Here is a 23635-nt window from a genome sequence, read left to right on the forward strand (position 1 = left end):
AAACATGGGAGAGGAAAAATATTTTCCCTTCCCTTCTCTCCCTGTCCCCTCCATTCTCTTCCATTTCCAGATACCTCAATCCAAATACACTAACTCTAAACTTCCCATGTGTGTTGTGGGTCCCATTGTGTGAATATGCCCTATTGACCGGACCTCTATTTTGAGGTCCTAATACTATCTAATTAGGAGGTTCTAGTGCTTATAGTAATTCATTTGTGTTTAAATAAAGTAATTTTACCCTTATACATGTTTCCCGTTGGTTCTGCAGGAAATCGGGCTTAAATGACTGAATTTGGCAAGTTGGAGCACTTTTTGGGCACTTTTTGCTGTGAGGTGTCGGGACTTAGATTATGAAGATATTCTTGAAGACTACAAGCTCCAACGGTACACTAATCTATGGCCGAGATTGAATTGTTTTGAATTATGAATGGATTAGATTACAACAAGACTTGAAGGGTTAAGATGATCATTTAAAGGTGAATCTAATGGTTGTGCATAAGACAACATTCTTGCTTGCAATTTTTGACTTAAAAGAAGATCTTACTTGATTTTTGGAGTCAAAGATGGCTGCAAGTTGCTACACATTTAAAAGGAAATTGTTGGAGATACCAATGCCAAGATTTGGTGCAAGTTTGATCAAATGGTCAAAGATGACAAAATTGTTGGAGATACCAAGGTCAAGATTTGGTGCAAGTTTAATCAAATGGTCAAAGATGGCTACAAGTGCACATGACAACTCAAATCTTGCAAAGCTAGACTTGGAAAATAATGCAAGTGCAACGGCTACATATTGCAAGGTTGAGATTTAATGATCTATTCATTCAATGGCCAAGATTTGCACATGTAATTGAAGGTCGAGATTTGAAGATGGAAAAAGATCCAATGGTGGAAATCACAAGAGCTTGGAATCAGACCTTGTTCGGACAAAGTTGGAGGCATGAAGCGTCCGGACACCCGTCCGGACACCTACGGCGAATCTGCAATTTTCTGCACCGAAATTTCAAGGGCATTTGGGGTAAATCATGTATGTAACCAATGGGAAACGATTTTATAAGGGTAGTTAGGTATTTTCTATTGTAAAAAGAGAAGAAAACCCTAAGATTTGGTGGGCTTCCACATTATTATTCATTCACTTCTCCAACATGAAGCCACCATAGGAGTAGTGTAGATCTAGTTTCTCTCTCTAAGTTTTCTTTATTGTTTTTGGTGCTTTCTCTTGATTTTGTATAAACTCTGATTTAGATGACAATAGATTGGATGTTTATTGCAACAATCATGAGTGGGTAGTTCTCTTCTCTAGTTTCTAATCCCGAAAGGTGGATGCAAGGTTTCGATTACTCAAGGTATGTTCAAAGAATCGTAGCTTCGATTCTTCTCTTTTAATTTCGTGATAGTTGTGTGAGTGGATATATGAGAATGACATATTTGATTGTATTCTTGGATTGTCTAGTCTAGGGATTGCATCTAATGTGTTTGATTGAGAATTGTTAAATCCATTGCATGATTTCCTTAATTAATTGAGTTTTCCATTGCATAGCTATTAATTATGTGTATTGATGATGGGGTTTTGGGTTAATTTAGGAATGTGCATGGGAGAGTTATGGTTAATTGATCTTTGAGTGTGAAACTGGGGTGTTAGCCAAGCCGAGCCCCAAGGGGGAACATTAATCCATAATATTAGGTGCTTATCCATTTGCGTTCATCGTAGATTAAGAGACCCGATGACCTACATGTATGAATTGAAGTCTTATATCCCAATTCTCTTTGTATATGCATGATTGATAGTATCACACAATGCATTGTGTATGGTTGTGTGTGTTTGCAATGATACCTTGAGTATGAGAACCGAGTAACCACCGGGACGGATTAGAGACTAGGTTTTTAATTAATTGTTTTAAATCCAATTTGTGCTTACTTTGATTACAAAATCGCTCATGCTACCGAGTCATTCGACCCATTTCTTTTACTTGTTTTTATTTGATATTCATTGTGTTTATTAGTGTTAGCTAGTCATTTGCATATCATTCACTTCAAATTTGCATTGCTTCCTCGTGGATCGATACCGGACTCACCGGTTTATTACTTGACGATACCCTACACTTGGGGTAAGTACACACACACTTTGGTGTCGGTCAAGTTTTTGAACATGGGAGAGGAAAAATATTTTCCCTTCCCTTCTCTCCCTGTCCCCTCCATTCTCTTCCATTTCCAGATACCTCAATCCAAATACACTAACTCTAAACTTCCCATGTGTGTTGTGGGTCCCATTGTGTGAATATGCCCTATCAACTCTAAGAACACTTGCAATGATGTAAGTTTTGCTGGGTCAGTGTTGGAGTCCTACATCGACTGGGAATGGTTTTGATGACTTGTATAACTGAGGGTACACTCCCACCCTCTATTAAGCCTTTTAGGGGGAAGAATATGGGGGCCCAGATTTATTACATGATATCGAAGCAAGACCCAACCACAAAAGTGGTCCGATGGAGGAGGCTTGCACTTATCACCTTTCCTGGTGTGTGAGGGGAGTGTTGGAGTCCCACATCGGTTGGGAATGGTCTTGGTGACTTGTATAAATGAGGGTACACTCCCACCTTCTATTAAGCCTTTTAGGGAGAAGAATATGGAGGCCCAGATTTGTTACATGGCCAATAAAACTGTATGAGATTTTATGTTTTGTTGATGTGGTTATATTAAAAGAAGTGTTTTACATTTTATGTTTTGCTAATGTGATTATATTGGGAAGAAGTGTTTTACTGATGTGATTGTATTGTGAGATAGTATTTTAATGTAGTTTTGTTGTGGACAACATGGAGACATGAGATATTATTGGCCTTCATGTTGGGTAAAAATGATTAATATATAAGAATTTTTGTTTTGTTGATGTGATTATATTGAAAAACGTGTTTAATTTAATTTTTTACGTAATAAAAATGAAACCAATATTAATTTTTGTTTGCCCAAAAACACTTACACCATTGCAAGTGCTCTAATCTGCGACACTGTCCGCTGCCAAACAAACAAGTTCGAGAACCACATGATTCTCAAATATGTTTGGTTCCTATTTCAACATATAGCTTTCAAGTCACATCAAATCATAAACTTTGTTACTGGGACAAAAGTGTACGATTCACGTGCGGCCACGTGACTGTTCACGTGCCACCTCGTTCGCATGTTTCCTACTTTCCTTCTAAGAACCGGCAAAAACCTTCAATGCCAAGGGAAGAACAGATGGGGACAATTCAAATTTCACAGTTTAGGTGGTCTATGAGCCGCTTCTCAATCGATTTGTTACGAAAAAACCATTAATTATATTTGTGTGATCAATTTTGTACATGCAAGTCATTGAAACATGAACTTTTCTCTATCAAACTATGAAAAAAGGCGACGTTATCAGATTTTTCCTAGGTACAAAAGTAAGAGGAAAGCGAGAAAAAACAAAAAGAACAGATTTTTTACTTCAACATTGGTTGATTAGTCATCCAAACTTGAAGCGGGGTTCAAATGATCAATGTTTTACTATTGTTGGCATGTATTACCAAACATGCATTACCATAACAATAACGGGGGTTTGAGCTATCTATACAATTAATAAGAGTACATAAAATATACCTACCGCGATATAGGGAAAGGAGCAATTAAGGCAACTTCTCAAGATCAATGACCATCTCCGGGAAGGCTTAATGCTGAACTATGTCCTCATCTTTGTTTTGTGATAGCAATTGAAGTCAGCTCAAGTTAAACTATCCTCGGGAAAACACTCGGCTATAACATGTTTCAGCTGGAGCATCTGTTTCCTTGCTGACTGCAATAAGTTCAAACAAGTCAAATATATAAACTGCTTATCATAATCTATAAATTTTAGTGCCCGATCTTCTCTATGAGCACAATTTTAAGACATGAGAATCTGACCTCAAGTGGATAAAATCTGGTGATTTTCTTGATATAGTTTTTAAAGGCTAATGTATGCGACTGATGGTTGAAACTCACGTAACAAGATTGCAATCAATGCACATATAAACAATTAAGCATGTATCTTGCGCTCAAATGACCATTGATCAGTATGACCACCTTAGATGTAATGTAACATAATAAATGCTGGCAGCATAGCTATGCTGAACATCAATAAAGAAAATCAATTAGCAATCTAAAATCATCTTATTCACAGGAGATAGGGGATCAGAAATAAAATTTTCACACGCAAGAGAAAAAAAAATAGAATAGAAAACTCGCCTTGTGAATGGCTGTGATCCTTCTTTGGGAATCATTGAGGTGGCCCTCAACTGTTGCTCCAACTTGCAAGACAAGCTTCTGGTTTATAGCTTCTTTAAACAAAAGAAAAGTTAGCGGGAGTTAGCATAAAAACTAGTCTCCGACAGGCGTCAACTATACACGTATTCAAATTTATCAGATATTGTAATTTGTACATACCAGCATTAAATTCTCTTTTTTGGCACAAAAACTGTTTGGTGCAAATTCAACCTCGTAAAGTTTTTTGGTCGCATAATTGAAACCAGTAAAGCAGGGTAACGGGTTATTTCACACTCCAATAAATAAAGCTTATAATAAACAACCTTTCCTTGAAGGCAATACCTCGTTCTACATGAATGCTGGACTAAATCATCTTGTATGCAGGATTTGAACCCTTACAGTTACAGTTTGTTTTTCAAAGCGCATAGTGGTTATTCATGTTGTTTGAAGATCATGAAATTATAGATTTTTGTTTACCTAGTAATGATGGCCTGTCAGTATGTTGAACTAAAAACTCGTGTACTTCATGTGGATGGAAAAAGAAATTTTCAATGATGGACGATTCCTGACAAGTAATTTCATCTCTATACTCTCACTTAAGGTTCATACCAACAAAATACAAGCATCACTTATCTGCTGATTCTACTTGCATAGACCTAAAAGGTTAAAGTGTATATAATTACAAAATTTCACTCAGTGTGTCACCATTCCCTAAATTAACTTAAATATTCGCAGGCTGATAGGATTGTCCCACATCGGAAGATGTGGGAGCTAAGGTGTTGTTTATAAGGGGGAAGTATGGGTCTCGCTTAGTACCCAAGGTTTTCTAGTATGGGCTGGGAGGCCTTGGGTACAACCGGCCCATGGGTGGGTGTCGATTGAGCCTTGGGTGCTGAGCGTGTATGGGCGCAATTCTATCACATCTATTGAAGGCGCGATTCTATCACATCTATTGAAATTGTGTGATATCACTTAACAAAAACATAAAATTAGACAAGGGACATCTATTGAATATGAGATTATGCATTTACTTAATTAAAGAAATGAATTCAAAAAGTTTAAAGTTCCATACTTTGCCTCTTCATGATTCCCTTCAACTCGATCTGGTTTGCTTCCAGTCCTTCAATCGTGCATTAGACAAGGGACATCTATTGAATATGAGATTATGCATTTACTTAATTAAAGAAATGAATTCAAAAAGTTTAAAGTTCCATACTTTGCCTCTTCATGATTCCCTTCAACTCGATCTGGTTTGCTTCCAGTCCTTCAATCGTGCTTTCACAATCTTGGAGATGCTGATGAACAACCTTTTGGAATTTTTCATGCTTGGACTTCAGTTCCTCTTGTTGCTCTGCATGAATATTTAATAAAATAGCGAAATTTTCAACTTTCAACCAAGTGAAGTTCACCTCAACACTAAACCTTTATGATCTACTGATAGTCTGAAATTGTTTAATCAATTCTAAGTTAGATCGATAAAGTTTAAGAACCCTAAATAAAGCAACAAGTTTGGATCATTCTAAATTCTGATTACAAGTTAATCAGTTTAAACGAATTCTTCACCTTGGAGTTTTGTTTCCAGGAGCTTTCTTTTTGATTTGCTGAGGCTTTTCAGCTTGTCCCTGGAATAACAAGATCAAACTAAGAAGGCTTACACAAAAAAGGGAAATCTGTCAGCTTGAAATACCTACACATCTGTTTGAATTTGCAATTCAATATTTTGTAACTGCTGATGTACTTCCTCAGAAACAGACGTCAAAATTTCATTGGATTTCTTTCTTGTTGCTGACTGAATTTTTCTCTTCATGTTTTCCAGAGCCAAGGCAAACAGCTTAACTACCCTGAAAATTGTGGAGACGTACAAAATTTATCAAGAACTAGAATGTGTAGATAGATAAACAATTTGAACAATTGAACTCCATAAGAAGTTTCCAAATTATAACTTTTAGCATCGGAGAAAGAAACCTTGTCAATTCATCCTCTTGTTTCTCTTCTAAAGGCTCCTGGATCCATTCACTTTCTCCAATATCTGCACATTTTATGAAGATATAGAGACAAAAACACATTAGGAAAAAAAAGAGAAAAGAAGCTGAAAACTTATAATATAGACATGTGACAGTATATACTGGTTTACAAGGGTATGCCTTTTTGAGAGGGGAATGTGGGACAGAAACTGTTCACTCAAAAATCTTTAAGGTTTCGTATATTTTTATGTGGGCCAAAGGTGAACTTCAGTTTCTCGACAGTGTGAGTTGCTGGTTTAAAAGTATCTCGTTCTCTATGACCTGGATAAGACTATTTAGTTAGGATAACAAGCAACTATCATTGAAAAACGAGGAAAATAAAATTACGTTAAGGTATGCTAGCATATTCACCGCACCAAGAAAATTAATTAAATAACCTAAGAAGAACACCTAGTGGAGACTGGTCAGAGATAAATCACTTTGGCTAAAACTTAATAATGAACCTTCCGATAGATGATATTTCACCAAATTACTATTCAAGCAGGCAAGCTTAAATCATTCAAATATCGACTGATTCTCACAACCAATTGCACTAACATACCTTCCTTAGAGTGATGACAATCAAGTTTATGGTTTTCTGATACTAGATGATCTATAGGAAACAAAAATAAACCAGCAAAAAATGTAAGAAAAAATTTGCAGAGTGCTTATTGTGGGCAGATTAAGTCAAACTGTCTAACAAAGAGAGATGCAACACTTGACTCTAGGAGGCAAAAAGTGTTGGATTTTCTCTAAAACCTATTGCGATTTGATAATATATGAATGCATCTTTAAGTAATTTCTGAGACACGGTCAATAATTCCTACAGGAAAGATGTACGCAGACATTACTCCTTATGTGTGGAGAGACTATTTCCAGGAATTGAACCTATGATATTTAATATTTATCTGAATCATAGTTCGACTACCCTATGGATATTACCTCTAGAGGGGCTTTCTTTAGAGCTCTCATAATCCCCCTCTTCAGATGATGATTCAAAAAAGCTGTCGACTGCAATTTTTCTTCTTTTCACAGGTGCTGGTTTACTGGGAAGGGAACCTTTGATTTCCTCTGCATCATCCTAAATTTCAAAGGAAACACAAAGACATAAAGAAAAACACTGCAGCGTAGAGGAATCAAAAACACATTATATAATCACATTTGAAATAGTCAAGGATACTGATGATTCAGCATCTGCATTTGATTCACAATGATAGGGTTTTGAAGTGCACAAAGTCTGGAAACTTTGGATATTTTCTGCACCAAACATTTTCTTTGCCATTGCAGGACTGTGATCATCATTCTCCACCTGCACAGTTTTCAGTCTTGAGACAGGGGAGGAGCTTGAGTTGGGTGTTTTAATTTTAAAAGTTGGACTTAGGAATTCATCCTGTGGGTCTGGAATGTTTATCGAAAATGGATGATCAATATCTTCACGTTGAATCTCATTTACAGGTGCTGCTTTCCTGGGTGGAGAACTGTTAGGTTCCTCTGCATCATCCTAAACTTCAATAAGGAAAGGCAAAGAAGTGAAAAAAAAAATTTAAAAAAATAACAGCTTAGAAATCGTAAAACCGCATTATCTACTCACATTTGAAATGGTCAAGGATACTGATGATTCGACGCCCCCATTTGATTCAAAGAAATCGGATTTTGAAGTGCGCAAATTCTGGAAGCTACAGATATTTTTCACACCAGACATTTTCTCAGCTACTGCTGGACTGGGAACACTCTTCTCCATCTGTACAGTTTGTGCTGGACTTTGGACTTCATCTTGTGGATCTGGCATGTTTATCGAAAAGGGGTGACCAGTGTGTTCTTGTTGAACCCCATTTTCTGGTACTACACGGCTGTGGATATCAACCTGCGTACCAATTTTGTATGTTTCTCTCTGATTCTCAGCAGGGAAACCGTCTCCCATATTACAAAGTGGAGATGGTCTTTCAGATGGAAATGGTGTTTTGTGAGTCTCCCTTGGAATCTCATCAATGTGATTTTTTCGGGGAAGTAAATTTTGTGTGGTTCAATTTTGGAATTTCTCTTCTGATACATCTTCCTCGGGGAAGCTGAGGAGCCACCATTCACAACTCCATCTAGTTTGTAAGACCACCCCCTTTTGGAAGAGAAGAAGTTCTCCTGATGTTTCTGCCTGTGAATAGAGGATGGATCACCATGAGTTTTTAGATGTCGTACTTTAGTTGTCTTTCGAGCCAAAGAAGGAGTAACTAGTCTTTTGATAGTCTCAGCAATCTCTGAATCAGTTTCTATTGAATTCGAGTTCTGTTTCGGCTTGCCAGATGTCTCTCTATCAACAACTGTATCACCATTTTGATCAAAGATTTGCTTTTGCTTTAAATTATTCCCATCTACCTTCTTAATCTGAGAAGTCTGATGCTTAGGTGAAGAAGCAGTTCCTAATATCTGACAAAGCTTCATTCTCAAAGTTTGAGTTCTCTCAATCTCTACTTTATCTGTATTACCCTCAACCACCCGTTCATCCGACACAGCGACATTATGAGCTGTGGCAAATGTAAATTCCTCCACCCTCTGTGAGCTACCATCCCTTTCTCCATTACTTTGATAAGTGTCACCACTAAACTTTTTCCCCTTGCCGTCGCGAGAATGTGCCATGGAGGTTTGATTTGTGAAAAAATGATCCGAGTAATTCACTGGTGCATCCTTTGCTGCATTTAGTTTCCTCTGCTTCCCTTTAGTAGCTAGTGAAGTGGAAGATCTCGCATGTGCAACCGTCTCTGGTTGAGATGACTTTTCATTAAAGGATCTGGTGCTTACCCAGGGAGAACCTGGTTGTTCTGGAGCTTCAATTTGCTTCATTTTGATAGCATCTCTAATTCCTTCTGCTCTTTTTCTTCCTTCTGAATTATTTTCTTCACTTGGTTTCTTTCTTTCTGCATTTGGCTCCACAATCTCATTTTCATTTGAATATTCGGATCTTCTCTTTGCTATATGGTCTACCATCATTCCAATTGAAATCTTTCTAGATTGGCTGGATGGATGATAACAACTACCAAGGCTCTGACAGTCACTCATTCTATCCTGAAATACATCATGACAGAGTTACACAACACCATTACATTGAAGTTTCAGCGTTTACAAAAACCTTGAATTCAATCCAAAAACAAATATATAGTGAAAACCGGTTTCTTCTTCTCAATATGAAACTAATGTCCTTAAACCAAGATTCATATGGTCGTGAACTGTTTCCAATATCGTTTTGGCAATGGGTCCTAACAAAGTAAAAAATGATATGGAAAGCGAGACTGATTATTTAAAATAATGACTTGAAAAGTAGCAACCACAAATTGAAGAACATTGTTGGTAACTTCGAGACAACTATTTCGTATTAACAAAATATGTTCTTATTCTTAAAGCATTAAACATAAAATTGTATTCTTTTTGGATATTCAAAAAGGCATATTCTTTGAAACAGAAGGCAGCAGAAAAAACAACTGAGTGCAAATCATATCACCAAAATGAACAAAATATAGGAAAAAGTTTGCAGTGAAAAGTAAAATACAAGCATCCATCAAAATCAATGTATGCAAGGAAGATATATATTGTTTACAATAAATGAAACTGGTCATTTATGTGCCACAGGGATAATAATTAACAGAACAGAATGACAGAGGCATATATGTATATGGTTATGGTTAAACTCAGGAAACCAGAACAAGAATTATGTTCAAACACTTCCTCTCCAGAGTAAAATCTTAGTGCTGCCATTTGTTACTTACATAATGTAAATTTTTAAGCACGTCAACCTCCACTGGCATAATTTTGGGTAGGAAGGATGCCAACCCGCACTGCTTACAGCTGCAACCTGAAGAATGACCAATGTTAAAATTTAGAACCAAATGGGGAAAGAAATGTGCCCAGTTCTCGGTTTGCTTGTTAAACAATAAGATAAGCTAATCAATTCAATAAAATTAAACATAAGAGTTTATAATTCAAGACTCAAGGAAAACAAACGCCCCAACTCATATCAGATTTTTGCGCCTGTTTGGCATAAGCTGAGAATTTAAAAATCCAGAAAACAACAGCAGCATGAGAGTGGAATCTTCCTCTTCTATTTTAACTCTCACTTGTCTCGCCAGCTAAACGTTATAAAATAGAAATATCAAATACGAAGGGCAATCCAAATGAAAGAACTCCAAAACAGGAAAGAAACGGTGCGACAACAACAAGATAGTGCAGAATAAATTATCAGAAAACCAATAACGAGTACAATATCAAGACCCCTTGTTTGAGTACCCGAACAGAAACTGTACTTTTCACAGAAAATATCGTGAAATTTTGTACCATCTGACACGATTCATCAAACAATATGAATATGATGCATACGCTAGGGTTATAACCTCATAAAATCAGTAATCATGGAACACGAATCTCTGAAAAGGTAAAATCGAGACAGCGTAGATTTAACAAGAAAAATGGAAAATAAACCTCTCACAAAACTAGAAGCATGCTCCCGAATCAAACGATTTTCAGCATAATAGAAACAATGAGGGTTAAGCGCGATCATCCGATCACTTACAGGAAATGTAAAACAGTTACAGACGAGCTTCACTGTCGAACCCGTACATTTCTTCAAAACAAAGACTGGCGGAACTCTGCGTTCCGTGGAAGAAGAAGAGAATAATTTGAATTTTTTTGTTAGTTCGCGGAGACAAATCGAGGCGGGAAATAAAAATGCGATGTTTGTGGGTTTTGTGCTAATTCGAAACGGCCTACTGGTTCTAATTTGTCGGCTGTGCGCATTGTGCACACTTCGGTGCATGAATAGAATATTTTAACCTTTATTTTTTTTAATCTTTGAAAAATAAAAACAAAATTCGGGTATGCCACGTGGACACGGAAGATTTTCTGAAGATTCTTTATGGTAAAAAGCACGAGCTTATCAGATGCTGCTTCCTTTCTGAAGATAACGCAAGCAGCAGGCAGGCAGGCTCTGCATTACGACTTCTCTCTTCTTCGTCAGCCGAGCCCGCGATGACGACCATCAATGGACTCTCACTACTCCGTTCAACGCCGTCTCTCGTCCCTTCCTTTCCTAGAACCTACCCCTTTCAAAAGCCCTTTAAGCTCAGCTGCTCTGGCGGAGAAGATTCAGCCTTCACCTCCACAATTTCTCCTTCGATGGTCAGCGGCGGGCCCATATCTGGCGGCGCGAATTCTTCCAAGTTTGATTGTGTGATCGTCGGCGGCGGAATTAGTGGTCTCTGCATCGCGCAGGCTCTTGCCAACAAACATCGGGACGTTGCCCCTAATGTGATCGTGACTGAGGCTAGTGACCGCGTCGGTGGAAACATCACCACCGTCGAGAAGGATGGATATCTATGGGAAGAGGGCCCCAACAGTTTCCAGCCCTCCGATGCTATGCTCAGTTTGGCGGTGTGTTCTCATCCTTGCCCAGGGCTTTTTTTCTTTTCTTTTTCTTTTCCTTTTTAGAATTGTGCATTTCAGCTTCTTAAATTTGACTGGAAATTTAGCGGCATTAATGTTTTAAATTTCGTTCGAGGTATAACTCAATGAAGCTGGATTTCGCTTGGGATTTTCATGTGCAATATTCTCTGGAGGCTGAAATGTATTCGTTAATTATGATCGACCAGGATTTCACATTAACTTTACTCATTAGCATTTGTCTGGACTGTAGTATGGATGTGTTGAGGCGTACATGTTGTATGGTTGAGTCGGTAGTTAATGCTCTCATGATTGCAGGTGGATAATGGCTTGAAGGAGGATCTCGTTTTGGGTGATCCTAATGCGCCGAGATTTGTTTTGTGGGATGGCAAATTGAGGCCAATACCATCTAAGCCAACTGATTTGCCCTTCTTTGATTTAATGAGCACTGGTGGCAAACTCAGGGCTGGCTTGGGTGCTCTTGGAATCCGACCTCCACCACCAGTTTGTCCTCTTAAATTTCTTTTTGCTTGACTTTAGTAATTACTATTGCAATTTCAAGCGCCAATAAAGTCTTCACAGACAGGAAAAAAAACTATGAATAAGCTCTTGATGACTGAGATTTCTCATAGTGTTCTATTTTGACAAAGGTGACAGGGTCATGAAGAATCAGTGGAGGAGTTTGTGCGCCGTAACCTAGGCAATGAGGTTTTTGAGCGCTTGATAGAGCCATTTTGTTCAGGTGATTATGCTTGAACTTGAAAGTGTTTATTTATCCTGTTCATCATCTTGCATTCTATTGAAGTATTGATTAGACTAAAATAATATTTAACGGGTTTGGGGATCAGAGTATCACTTCAGCAAAGTAGCATTTATGATTATTTCTATCCATTGATCTTTAAGTGGTTTACTTTGCCTTGAACATCCATGATGCCTAATTGCCTATTATGATTACTTCATGAAATGTTCTCTTGATAATCTGAACTTAAATGGTTTTACAATTGCTGGATTGTTCATTGTCGGAAATGTTGGGCAAACAGACATGAGAAAAAGTTTATCTTTTTTTTACTTGCTGATTGTGAATTGATTCATCGTTGTGTGCAGGCAGTTGTAGGGTTGTTGTCCCTTGCCCAATTGTTGTGGGACAATTTTAAAATACTAACATGTTACTGGAACCAACTTTTCTTTTTGCTTCTTTTGGTTGGGAAAAATCTGATGTAATGATCCTTTCAGTTAATTAGTTTGTATATGTAATTCTACTTTAAATACAACAGGGTCTTTCAGTTTCCTCAAATCCAAAAATTAGTGGTAGTTTATATAGTTAATCATGGTTTATTATTTACTTGCTCGATATATGAGATAGCTGCTACTTCATATTTTTCCCTCAATCACTGGAAAATGTGGTGATATCTGCCATTAGTTTTGTTGCCAATAGGTATTTTCCTCAAATTCACAAGTTTTGTTGCCAATAGGTGTTTATGCTGGTGATCCTTCCAAATTAAGTATAAAAGCAGCATTTGGAAGAGTTTGGAAGTTAGAGCAAACGGGCGGTAGTCTCGTTGGTGGTGCTTTCAAGACAATCCAGGAGAGAAAAAAGACTCCCAAACCACCTCGAGACCCGTAATAATTTATGTTCAAGTGTTTGCACCTATCTTCTGAACTCTTAAGTTTCTTATTTCCTTGTAGAGTTATCATGTTCAAACCTTGACTACTAATATCCTGCAGGCGTCTACCTAAGCCAAAAGGCCAAACAGTTGGATCATTTAGAAAGGGACTTACTATGTTACCGAATGCAATCGCTGCAAGGTAATCTCTGATGTTGAGGATTTCATGTTTTGGGAAAGTGGGATCATAGAGTGTACAACCATACATAGATGGAATTAATGTTCTTTGGAATTACAAAAGCACTTTTATGTTGGCCTCCTTCAGGCCTTGTAACTTGGTTGGATGTTTGTAATCGTTGTCTTGAATTTTGGCAGGTTAGGTAGCAAACTAAAAGTATCTTGGAAGCTTTCAAATATCATTAAACTGGATAATGGAGAGTACAGTTTAACATATGAAACTCCAGAAGGACCTGTTTCTATTCAGAGCAGAAGCATTGTCATGACTGTTCCATCTCATGTTGCAAGCAGTCTGTTACGTCCTCTCTCTGTATGTTTCACTCAACTTTTTCAAAACTGGGTCATTGGCTTTATTAACGTTTGACATTGGATTGCGTGTTCTTTGTTAATTCTTTGGGTAACTCTTACAACACAAGCTTCATTTGGTGTAACTTTATGTGTTATATGGTAAACCTTTTTGTTTTGTTTTGTTTTTTATTATTTTTTCTTTTTTTAGGTGCATTCTAGTCTATTTGTGTTGACTTGTCCTAGTGAAATTCTGTTAATGGTTCATATGTTTGCAATCTACTGGACTTGTTGACACGCTTTTTGAGTGTCTCTCTTTGATTCTTTTTTGTAGGTGCATTCTAGTCTATTTGTGTTGACTTGTCCTAGTGAGATTCTGTTAATGGTTCATATGTTTGCAATCTACTGGACTTGTTGACATGCTTTTTGAGTGTCTCTATGATTCTTCTTTTTTTTTGTATGTGAAATATATTCTGAAGATATCTTTAGAACTTTAATGTACAATTACTTGCAGACTGTTGCTGCCGATGAACTTGGAAAATTTTATTATCCACCAGTTGCTGTAGTTTCCATCTCATACCCTAAAGAAGCAATTCGGACAGACTGCTTGATTGATGGTGAACTTAAAGGGTTTGGCCAATTGCATCCTCGCAGCCAAGGAGTTGAAACTTTAGGTAACGTTATTACTTATTAGTTATGGATGTACGCCATTATGAATTTTGCTTGGCACTTAACTCCTGACTTTGGTAATAAGAATAAAATATCAACCAACCTTTTGGTGAACCGGAATTGGTTCTTGCAGGAACTATTTACAGCTCATCACTCTTTCCAAATCGAGCTCCAGCTGGAAGAATTTTACTCTTAAACTTTATTGGGGGAGCTACCAACCCTGGAATTTTATCCAAGGTTAGTAGATTGTAGAGTAAGTTTCACTTTTGTTCCATTCAAGAAAAAGAAAAAGAAAAAAAAGTTTCATTTTAGTCATGATGGTGAAATACATTAGGTAAGTTCTGTACGGCAGAAGATTGGTGAAATTTGGTAATATCATTCTGGGATGTCAGGAATTATTCATGATGTTGTACCAAACTTACAAATAAAATGATGGTAGCATTGTTTTATTGAACATTTATTTTAACACATGATTAAGATTTTCATTTGCTAAAAGATTGGCATAAGTCACATGATTATAGTTGTTAATCTTGGTTTCTATCTTTTATGTGGTTTATGTTTTTATAACTCATTACAGAAATCATGAGTGATGAGTGAAACTTTAGGACGACTACATTTAAGCTTTAACTTTTTATATTGTGCATGCCATTCCCCATGGTTGATTGACATCAACACATGTTTTCCGATACATTTGCATGGTCTGTACATTTGCTTCAAAGTTTTGATCATCATCATTGTCAAAGCCTTAATCACCAAGTAGTTGGAATCAGCGACATAAATCCAACATGGAATATATTTAGTAGTGTTAAAGACGTGCATTTTCTTTCTGCCATTTGAATTTACACTTTTTCCTTCTTAATATTATCTGGTGGCCCCTATGTTTATGTACTACCTTGCACTTAGGTAGTGCAGTGCAGATTTGTCATGGTTTTGCTTAGTAAATTTTCGCTTACAAGTGGAACTTTTTTCTAGGGCTTTATGACCCTAGGTTTTGTGACCCTAGATGTTTGGTTTAGTTTGTGTCCTGATTTCTTATCTCACATTTTCTTTCCTACAGACAGAGAGTGAACTTGTTGAAGCAGTTGACCGTGATTTGAGAAGGATGCTTATAAATCCTAATGCAAAGGATCCACTTGCATTGGGTGTGAGGGTATGGCCTCAAGCTATTCCCCAGTTTTTGGTAGGTCACTTTGATATCCTAGATGCTGCAAAATCTGCTCTTAAGGATTCTCGGTTGCAAGGGCTGTTTCTGGGAGGCAATTATGCATCCGGTGTAGCTTTGGGCCGGTGTGTGGAGGGAGCTTATGAGGTTGCTGCTGAGGTGAATGATTTCCTCTCTCTATATGAATACAAATGACAGATCCTGGGCAACAACCTTGGCTTCTAACTCAAAGGCTGGCGTCATTTTGTAGAAATTAATGTCTGTTAGAACACAATATATTGAGTCGCGCATTATGTGATCGGAATCCTTGCAATACACAGACAGACAATTAAGACGTGAGCTATGACCAATTTGTTTCTGTAACTTTCTGGAGATCAGCAACTTAAATAACCATCCGACTTCGTTTTGTGTGGATTACATTTCATGTAGCTTGAATTGAGACAGATGGTGAGCATGATTGGGCTTATAATGCAATGAGAGTGAAGTCATCTGGCTGTTAGTCTGTTACAAAGAATTTTGGTTCTCCTAAGAGCAGGATCATGCCCCCGTGTAGGGCTAATGAGGGAGACGCTTACACGGGGAAGTCGAAACTTGAAAGCAATCCCATGTTTTGAGTGGACATTTTCGTCAGTCATTGCGGACAGGACAGGTTGGGCTACTTTTGCCCTTTATTTGCGCTATCGGTCTAGTATGTCTGCAAATCTAAGGCCCAGCCCATAACAAATGTTCTCTCAATCTCTTCATACTTCAAAGTTCAAACTAAGTCAACTAACTAAACCATTGTTTCTTGAAATGATGAAAGTGTTACCCACGATACACTGTTACATTATTTTTTAAATCGAAAACACAGTCGGGCCTATGTGTGACCATAATGATATTGTTTTTAATGGGAATCGAACTTAGACTTTCTGACCCTAATAAACAATTGGGAAAATAAAATAATAATAATAATAAATCACTGCAAATGCAAGCACAAGACATGCAATGGAGACACCAAGGAAGCAACAAAATAGCAGGCGGAAAATATATTTTGAGTTAGCCTGTCACGTTCTCCTTTTGACTTTTCCCTAATGTCTTTGCATGTACGTTTCGAGCATCACGTGTTTCTTTAATATTAGAAAGGAATCATAATACTAACAAAGACACGATAATATTATTTCAAATTTTCTGACACAATTAGGGCAATTGAATTGCAGAAACAACATACAGACACTTTTCATGAACTTGCCTAGTATGCGTAGTTTGCGGGCTAGTTATGCAGACTCAATAGGTTTATTCTGTTCATTAATTAAGATTCAAGAACTACAATTGTGTGAAGTCAGCTAAAAGGTTTCTGATTTTCACAATCCAAGTTAGGTCCAGTTTCGACATTAAACAGCTTCGCATATCTCTGATAATACCCAATCCGATCATTGACTCGGCCGTCGTTGACTATACCGCACTCAAGCCCGCCGTTGATTATGTTAGTCACCAACCCATAACCTGCCGTCCGATTAGCTGCCAAGTCCGCTTTGGTGGGGACATATTTTCCGACCATGACACCGTGGCATGAAGGCTTGGGCTTCTGCTCTGTCATCCAAAACCACATAGCAGTCTTGAATGCAATCAAGGAGTTGTTAGCCACAATTTCTGGGTTATCTAGCCCATTAAACCCTAATGCCTTCCCTGCCGGACCGTAATTGTAATTCCTGCATATATTGCTTAGGAAAATTAGCATAAATTATTATAAGTATAATTTGGAAGGAATTCCGTGTAAAAATATCAATGGTCTTATAGATTCCAATGTTTTTTGTTATAACTATCCCAAATGTCGAGATGAGCACACACCATTTCATATGAATCATATGAGACATGTGGACCCCACGGTTTCACATGAATCATTTGGAATAGCTGAGAGAAAAAACACGAGAAAATGTTAAGATGAATGCACTCGATTTCATATGAATCATACGAGACATGTGGGTCATATGGTTTCACAATAATCATTTGGGATAACCGGGACAAAAAACAGGAGGAATGCTAAGATGAACGCATATGATTTCATATCTAACATATGAGACATGTGGGTCCCATGTTTTCACATGAATTATGTACGTCCATCTTTGTATTTGAGATAGTCGAGACGAAAAACACTAGGATGCCTAGTATTTTTGGGAATAGGGGGTTGGAATTATTCCAGTAATTTCATCAGATCTACACCATCCAATGCAACAATGCACTGATTGACAACACTACACCTAATACATTCAATGGTATAGATCTGGTGAAATTGTTAGAATGATCCCAACAAATCCTTTTCCGTATTTTTGTGAAAAAAAATTACCAGGAGAGTTGAATGGGCCCTCTTCCTTTGTAAGATTTGCCAGGAGAACAAGGCCATTGTTTGTTAGTTGAGTCGCAGTAGTTACTCTGTGGGCTGATTTCCTCTTTAAAGCAGAGGCCCCAAGCGAATGGACCATCAGGAGCAGTAGCCCACCCGCCGGTGGTCTCGTGCGAGATTTGGCCCAAAAACGCAGCGATTTCACGCTTCCGAGTTTCCAAACTCCCGGTGTTGCCGAACTTGGGGAAAGACTTCGCTGCCCGAATGAAGGAATCGTACGTGTAGAAGCCTTTTGCAGGGCATGCGGCGTTGTCTCTGTGTAGAAATATGGCTTCGTAGAGGTCTTTAGTAACTAAAGACCAGATTAAGCCCACAACTCTACTGGACCATAACAAAGCCCATAAATGATGTATAGTACAAAGCCCAACCTTAGTTCTAATGTATCCGTTAGACAACGGATAGTTGTCTCAATCATAGCAGTTCTCTGTCAGTCAAAAAGTCTGTCTCATTACAAGACCTAGTGTAGTTCCCTGTATATAATTCTGAGGCGGTTTCAATTGAAGCAAGTTAAGGAAAATACTTTCTACACGTTTCTATATGGTATCGAAGCCAATGAGCTCCACTGAGCCAAGCTCCCTCTCCACCATGATTCCTTCATCCTCATCAACTCTTGCTACAACTGTTTCTCTACCTATCTCAGGCACCACTCAAACTCTTACTGTTCACGCCATTTCTCCTATCCCAGTGAAACTCACTACTACAAATTTTGGTTCCTGGAGATTGCAATTTATTTCTCTACTGCGTGCATATGGACTGGTAGGATATGTGGATGGTTCCACCAAATGCCCACCCACTCCAGATCTTGAATCCACCGATCCATCCGCTGCCCATCTTCACTCCCTCTGGGTCAGTCAAGATCGATTTATCTTGCTTGCAATAGTTGCATCTATCGATGGTGCTGTTCTTCCACTAGTTGGTGATGTTGGAACCAGCGTTCGTGCGTGGAATAAGGTACACAATCTCTTTGCAAATACATCGAGATCTCGTGTTCTTCAACTCAAATCCCAACTCTCGCGATGTCAAAAAGGCCAGAAATCAATGGCAGACTACCTGCAAGACGTTAAAGTCTTGGCAGATGAATTAGCTCTGGTATCACATCCAGTTGCTGATGATGACCTCACACTATATGTACTTGATGGTCTTACTGAAGAATATGCTGGAATTGTTGGATCTGTACGTACTCGTGAAACCCCATTCACTTTTGAGGAACTAAAGGATGTCCTGCAAGCTCAAGAGAGTTTTCTTGCAAGACTTACCTCCACCCAGTCTGCCCACATGGCTACTGCTCATTTTCACCAACGTCAATCTACCAATTCCTCTCAAGGACGCGGTACCAGATCTCAGTGGCAAAATCATCGCCAAAATAACAACTGGACTGGCAACCAACCTCCATCTCATCAGGCTGGGCGTGGTCGCGGACCACCACGGGTGGTTTGTCAACTCTGTGATAAACCTGGGCACCCTGCAAACAAATGTCGCAAACTAAAATACTATGCTAACACTGCAACTCCCTCTGCAAATTATGCATCTTCAAATGCTCCCTCAAGCAACCCCAGTGCTCCTAGTACCACAACTCAACAATGGCTGCTGGATTCTGGGGCCAGCCACAACATGACCGCTGATTTGGGAAATCTCTCTTCTCATTCAGAGTATGCTGGCACGGATGAAGTCATCCTTGGTGATGGCACAGGTTTGCCTATCACTCATACTGGCACTACACAAATTTCCACTAGAACACACACTTTGTCTGTTGATAATGTCTTATATGTGCCATTGATTCACAAAAATTTACTTTCTATACATGAACTAACCAAACAAAATAATGTATATGTTGAATTTTTTCCTTTTCATTGTGTTATCAAGGATCAGGTTACAGGTCGTACCATAGCTTTGGGCAAATGCACTAATGGTCTGTACCATCTTGACTCCAACACCACTCACTGTTTTGCTACCTCTCTCCACTCTGCTGCTCCTAAACTCACCTCTGATGACTGGCATCAAAGACTCGGGCATCCCTCATCTTCCTTGTTACACACTCTTATTACATCTGCCAATCTTCCATGTAAAACTAAGCTTTCATCTTCTTGTACTGAGTGTGCTATGAATAAAAGTCACAAACTTCCTTTTGGCTCATCTACTGTTTCTAGCTCTTCTCCTCTTCAAATTATTTTTAGTGATGTGTGGGGTCCAGCCCCTGTGCAATCTCTTGATGGTTTTACCTACTATGTTATCTTTGTAGATCATTTCACCTGATACACTTGGTTATATCCCATTAAACAAAAATCAGATGTTCATTCAGTCTTCATCCAATTCAAGACCATTGTAGAAACACAATTTCAAACTTCTATTCGCACCTTATATACTGATAATGGCGGCGAATTTGTAAAGCTCAAATCTTTCCTTCTGGAAACCGGTATCAGCTGGTTCACCTCTCCCCCACATACTCCCCAACATGTCGCTATTGCTGAGCGCAAACACCGTCATCTCACTGAAATGGCCCGCACTCTATTACATTCTGCTAAACTCCCTTTTACATTCTGGACTTTTGCTTTTCAAACCTCAGCATATCTAATTAACAGGTTGCCTCTCTCCACCTCTGCCCCAGACACACCTTATCAACTTCTTTTTAATCAAGCACCAAATTACTTGAAGCTGCGTATTTTTGGTTGTGCTTGTTTCCCGTGGTTGCGGCCATACACTACTCATAAACTCCAACCCCGATCTCAGAAATGTGTCTTTGTGGGGTACTCTACTAATCAGAGTGCCTATAAATGCTATGACCCTATGACTCAAAAAGTGTATCTCTCTCGTCATGTAACTTTCAATGAATCTCTCTTTCCATTCTCAACAATTCAGTCATCAGTTTCTCCACCTTCTATTACTTCTGATCCTACTCCTCCTATCTCTCTCGTAGTTCTCTCTAATTCGGTACCGCCTCAATCACATCATTCTCCTCCACAAATTGCTGATTCTACCTCACCCATAGCTCCCTCCTCTACACCATCTGTACCAGTCCCTACTACTTCTTCCTCAGATAATACTCGTGTTCACTCTATGACTACACGGTCAATGAACCGAATATATAAACCCAAGAAACTGCATCTCACTTCTACTCATCATCTCCCTTCTTCTCCTGAGCCAAGATCAGTTATTACTGCCCTTAAAGACTCAAATTGGAAATTGGCTATGGAGGAGGAATTCCGTGCTCTTAAAAATCATTCCACTTGGACATTAGTTCCTCCTGAACCTCACCTCAAGCCTATTGGATCCAAATGGATCTTCCGTCTTAAAAGACATCCTGATGGTACCATTGCTCGCTACAAGGCCCGCCTCGTCGCTCAAGGATTTGCCCAACGTCCAGGGCTTGATTACCACAATACTTTCAGTCCTGTTATTAAACCTGCAACAATACGTATTGTACTTACCATTGCTGTTTCGCAGGGCTGGCCACTTCATCATTTAGACGTTAACAATGCTTTTCTCAATGGTGTACTTCAGGAGACTGTCTATATGAAGCAACCGAAGGGGTTCGAAGATCCTTCCTACCCCAACTACATTTGTAAACTTCAAAAGTCTATCTACGGTCTCAAACAAGCTCCTAGAGCTTGGTATACAGCCTTGAGTAACTGTCTTCTTCGTCTGGGTTTTCAGAATTCACATGCAGACTCTTCACTCTTTATACTTACTGAACCTAAAGCTATTATGTATGTGCTGGTATATGTTGATGATTTAATAGTTACTAGTTCTAACTCATACACTCTTAACAGAGTTACCAAAGCCCTGTCTGAAGCCTTTTCTCTTAAGGAGCTCGGGGAGTTATCATATTTTCTTGGTGTGGAAGTTACTCCCACCTCCACTGGCCTGCTACTGACTCAACAAAAATATATTCGCGATATCCTGGAACGCACTGACATGACTGATGCCAAATCTGTCAATACCCCTCTCCCATCTAAGTTCCACACCACCGCTACTGATGGCACACCTCTGGCTGATCCCAAACCTTTTCGTCAAGTTGTAGGTAGTCTTCAATACTTAAGTATCACTCGTCCTGATATTAGTTTTGCTGTTAACAGGTTAGCTCAATTTATGAATGCTCCGACTGATGCTCATTGGACTCTCCTCAAAAGAGTCTTAAGGTATCTCAAAGGCACGGTCGACTTGGGTATTAACATTGTTAAACACTCACCCCTTCATCTACAAGCTTATTCCGACTCGGATTGGGCAGGCCATCCCGATGACAGTTCTTCAACTACTGCTTATATTGTCTTTCTTGGTTCCACTCCTATCTCTTGGCGCTCTCAAAAGCAGCGATCCATTGCCCGCTCCTCCACGGAAGCAGAGTATCGAGCACTGGCATCAACGGCATCTGAGGTGATATGGTTGAAACATTTGCTTCAAGACCTTCGTTGGCATACTCCTGCAACTCCGATTATTTTTTGCGACAATCAAGGTGCTACAAATCTCAGCTTAAATCCTGTACTTCACTCCCGTATGAAGCACATTCGAGTGGATATACATTTTGTTCGCTCACTGGTCAATCAAGGTTTAATTCATGTTCACAAAATCTCTACCGAAGCGCAACTTGCAGATCTATTGACGAAATCACTTCTTCGACCTCGTTTCACTTGGCTTCGCTCCAAGATAGGTGTCTCAGGAGTTCCACCTATCTTGCGGGGAGATAAAGACCAGATTAAGCCCACAACTCTACTGGACCATAACAAAGCCCATAAATGATGTATAGTACAAAGCCCAACCTTAGTTCTAATGTATCCGTTAGACAACGGATAGTTGTCTCAATCATAGCAGTTCTCTGTCAGTCAAAAAGTCTGTCTCATTACAAGACCTAGTGTAGTTCCCTGTATATAATTCTGAGGCGGTTTCAATTGAAGCAAGTTAAGGAAAATACTTTCTACACGTTTAGGGAAGATATTGGGACCTTTCGAGCTTCTGTGTTTTGTGAATTTATGAGAAAAAGAGCCAAGAATAGGGAGAGAAAGAGAGCAGGAGAATAGAAAGAAGAAGCCATGATTGGTATTTTGTTTGGGGTTTGGGTGATGAGGGAGTAAGGTCTCTTCTTAAAGAGAGGAATTGTGGTGTGTCAAGTTGGCAATTCCACAAGTTGGAAAGTCAGACGGTCAACCACTTGACTTGTTATTGTCATTTAGGTATTTTGAAATACTTTACAGTATTATTGCATTCAACTCCTGTTTTTTTTGGCTAGTCAATTCACATTGCAAATGGATTGGTGACTGGATCCACAACACTCTTGGTTTACTGGGGATCTGATCATGGTCGCCTTTGTTTTTCCTTCGGGTTTTACTGTGTCCTTGTATTGTCTCTTGCTTAGTTCTCGTTTCTTGATCTGTTTTGTGTCCCATTACCCACTTGGAGTGGTTGACAGTTTGTTCCTTGCTTAGTTTGGCTTCTGATAGTTGATTTTGATGTTAGTTAGGGCTGTCTAAAATTAACGATCATAACCGATCGATAACTGAATCGATCGATTATTTTCTAAAAAAAATTACATCTCTTTAAAGAATCAACCGGAAAAATTGATCAATAACTGAAAAATTGAAAGGAAAAAAAAGAACAATGATCGACTGATCGGTTAAATTTATGTCAGAAA

General features: G+C 38.7%; 2 protein-coding genes and 1 pseudogene across 2 annotated transcripts; 1 reads left to right on the plus strand and 2 right to left on the minus strand.

Annotated features, from left to right (window-relative positions):
- Positions 1–3500: 3500 nt before the first annotated feature.
- On the minus strand, positions 3501–10940 carry LOC119981958 (annotated as a pseudogene).
- Positions 10941–11177: 237 nt separating this feature from the next.
- On the plus strand, positions 11178–16049 carry LOC119981631 (protoporphyrinogen oxidase 1, chloroplastic). The gene is made up of 9 exons (XM_038824705.1): positions 11178–11666; positions 11994–12179; positions 12333–12417; positions 13148–13295; positions 13401–13481; positions 13655–13826; positions 14316–14475; positions 14604–14707; positions 15528–16049. The coding sequence occupies exons 1-9, from the start codon at positions 11265–11267 to the stop codon at positions 15825–15827; spliced, it is 1638 nt and encodes a 545-aa protein (XP_038680633.1). The 5' UTR covers positions 11178–11264; the 3' UTR covers positions 15828–16049.
- A 711-nt stretch (positions 16050–16760) lies between these two features.
- LOC119982867 (chitinase 10) lies at positions 16761–23082 on the minus strand. Its single transcript, XM_038826451.1, has 3 exons — positions 22933–23082; positions 17956–18307; positions 16761–17320 (listed from the first exon to the last, which is right to left on the minus strand). The coding sequence occupies exons 1-3, from the start codon at positions 23036–23038 to the stop codon at positions 16951–16953; spliced, it is 828 nt and encodes a 275-aa protein (XP_038682379.1). The 5' UTR covers positions 23039–23082; the 3' UTR covers positions 16761–16950.
- Between the last annotated feature and the right edge of the window lie 553 nt (positions 23083–23635).

Source organism: Tripterygium wilfordii, chromosome 17 (assembly GCF_013401445.1).
Source record: "Tripterygium wilfordii isolate XIE 37 chromosome 17, ASM1340144v1, whole genome shotgun sequence".
Lineage (NCBI taxonomy): Eukaryota > Viridiplantae > Streptophyta > Magnoliopsida > Celastrales > Celastraceae > Tripterygium > Tripterygium wilfordii.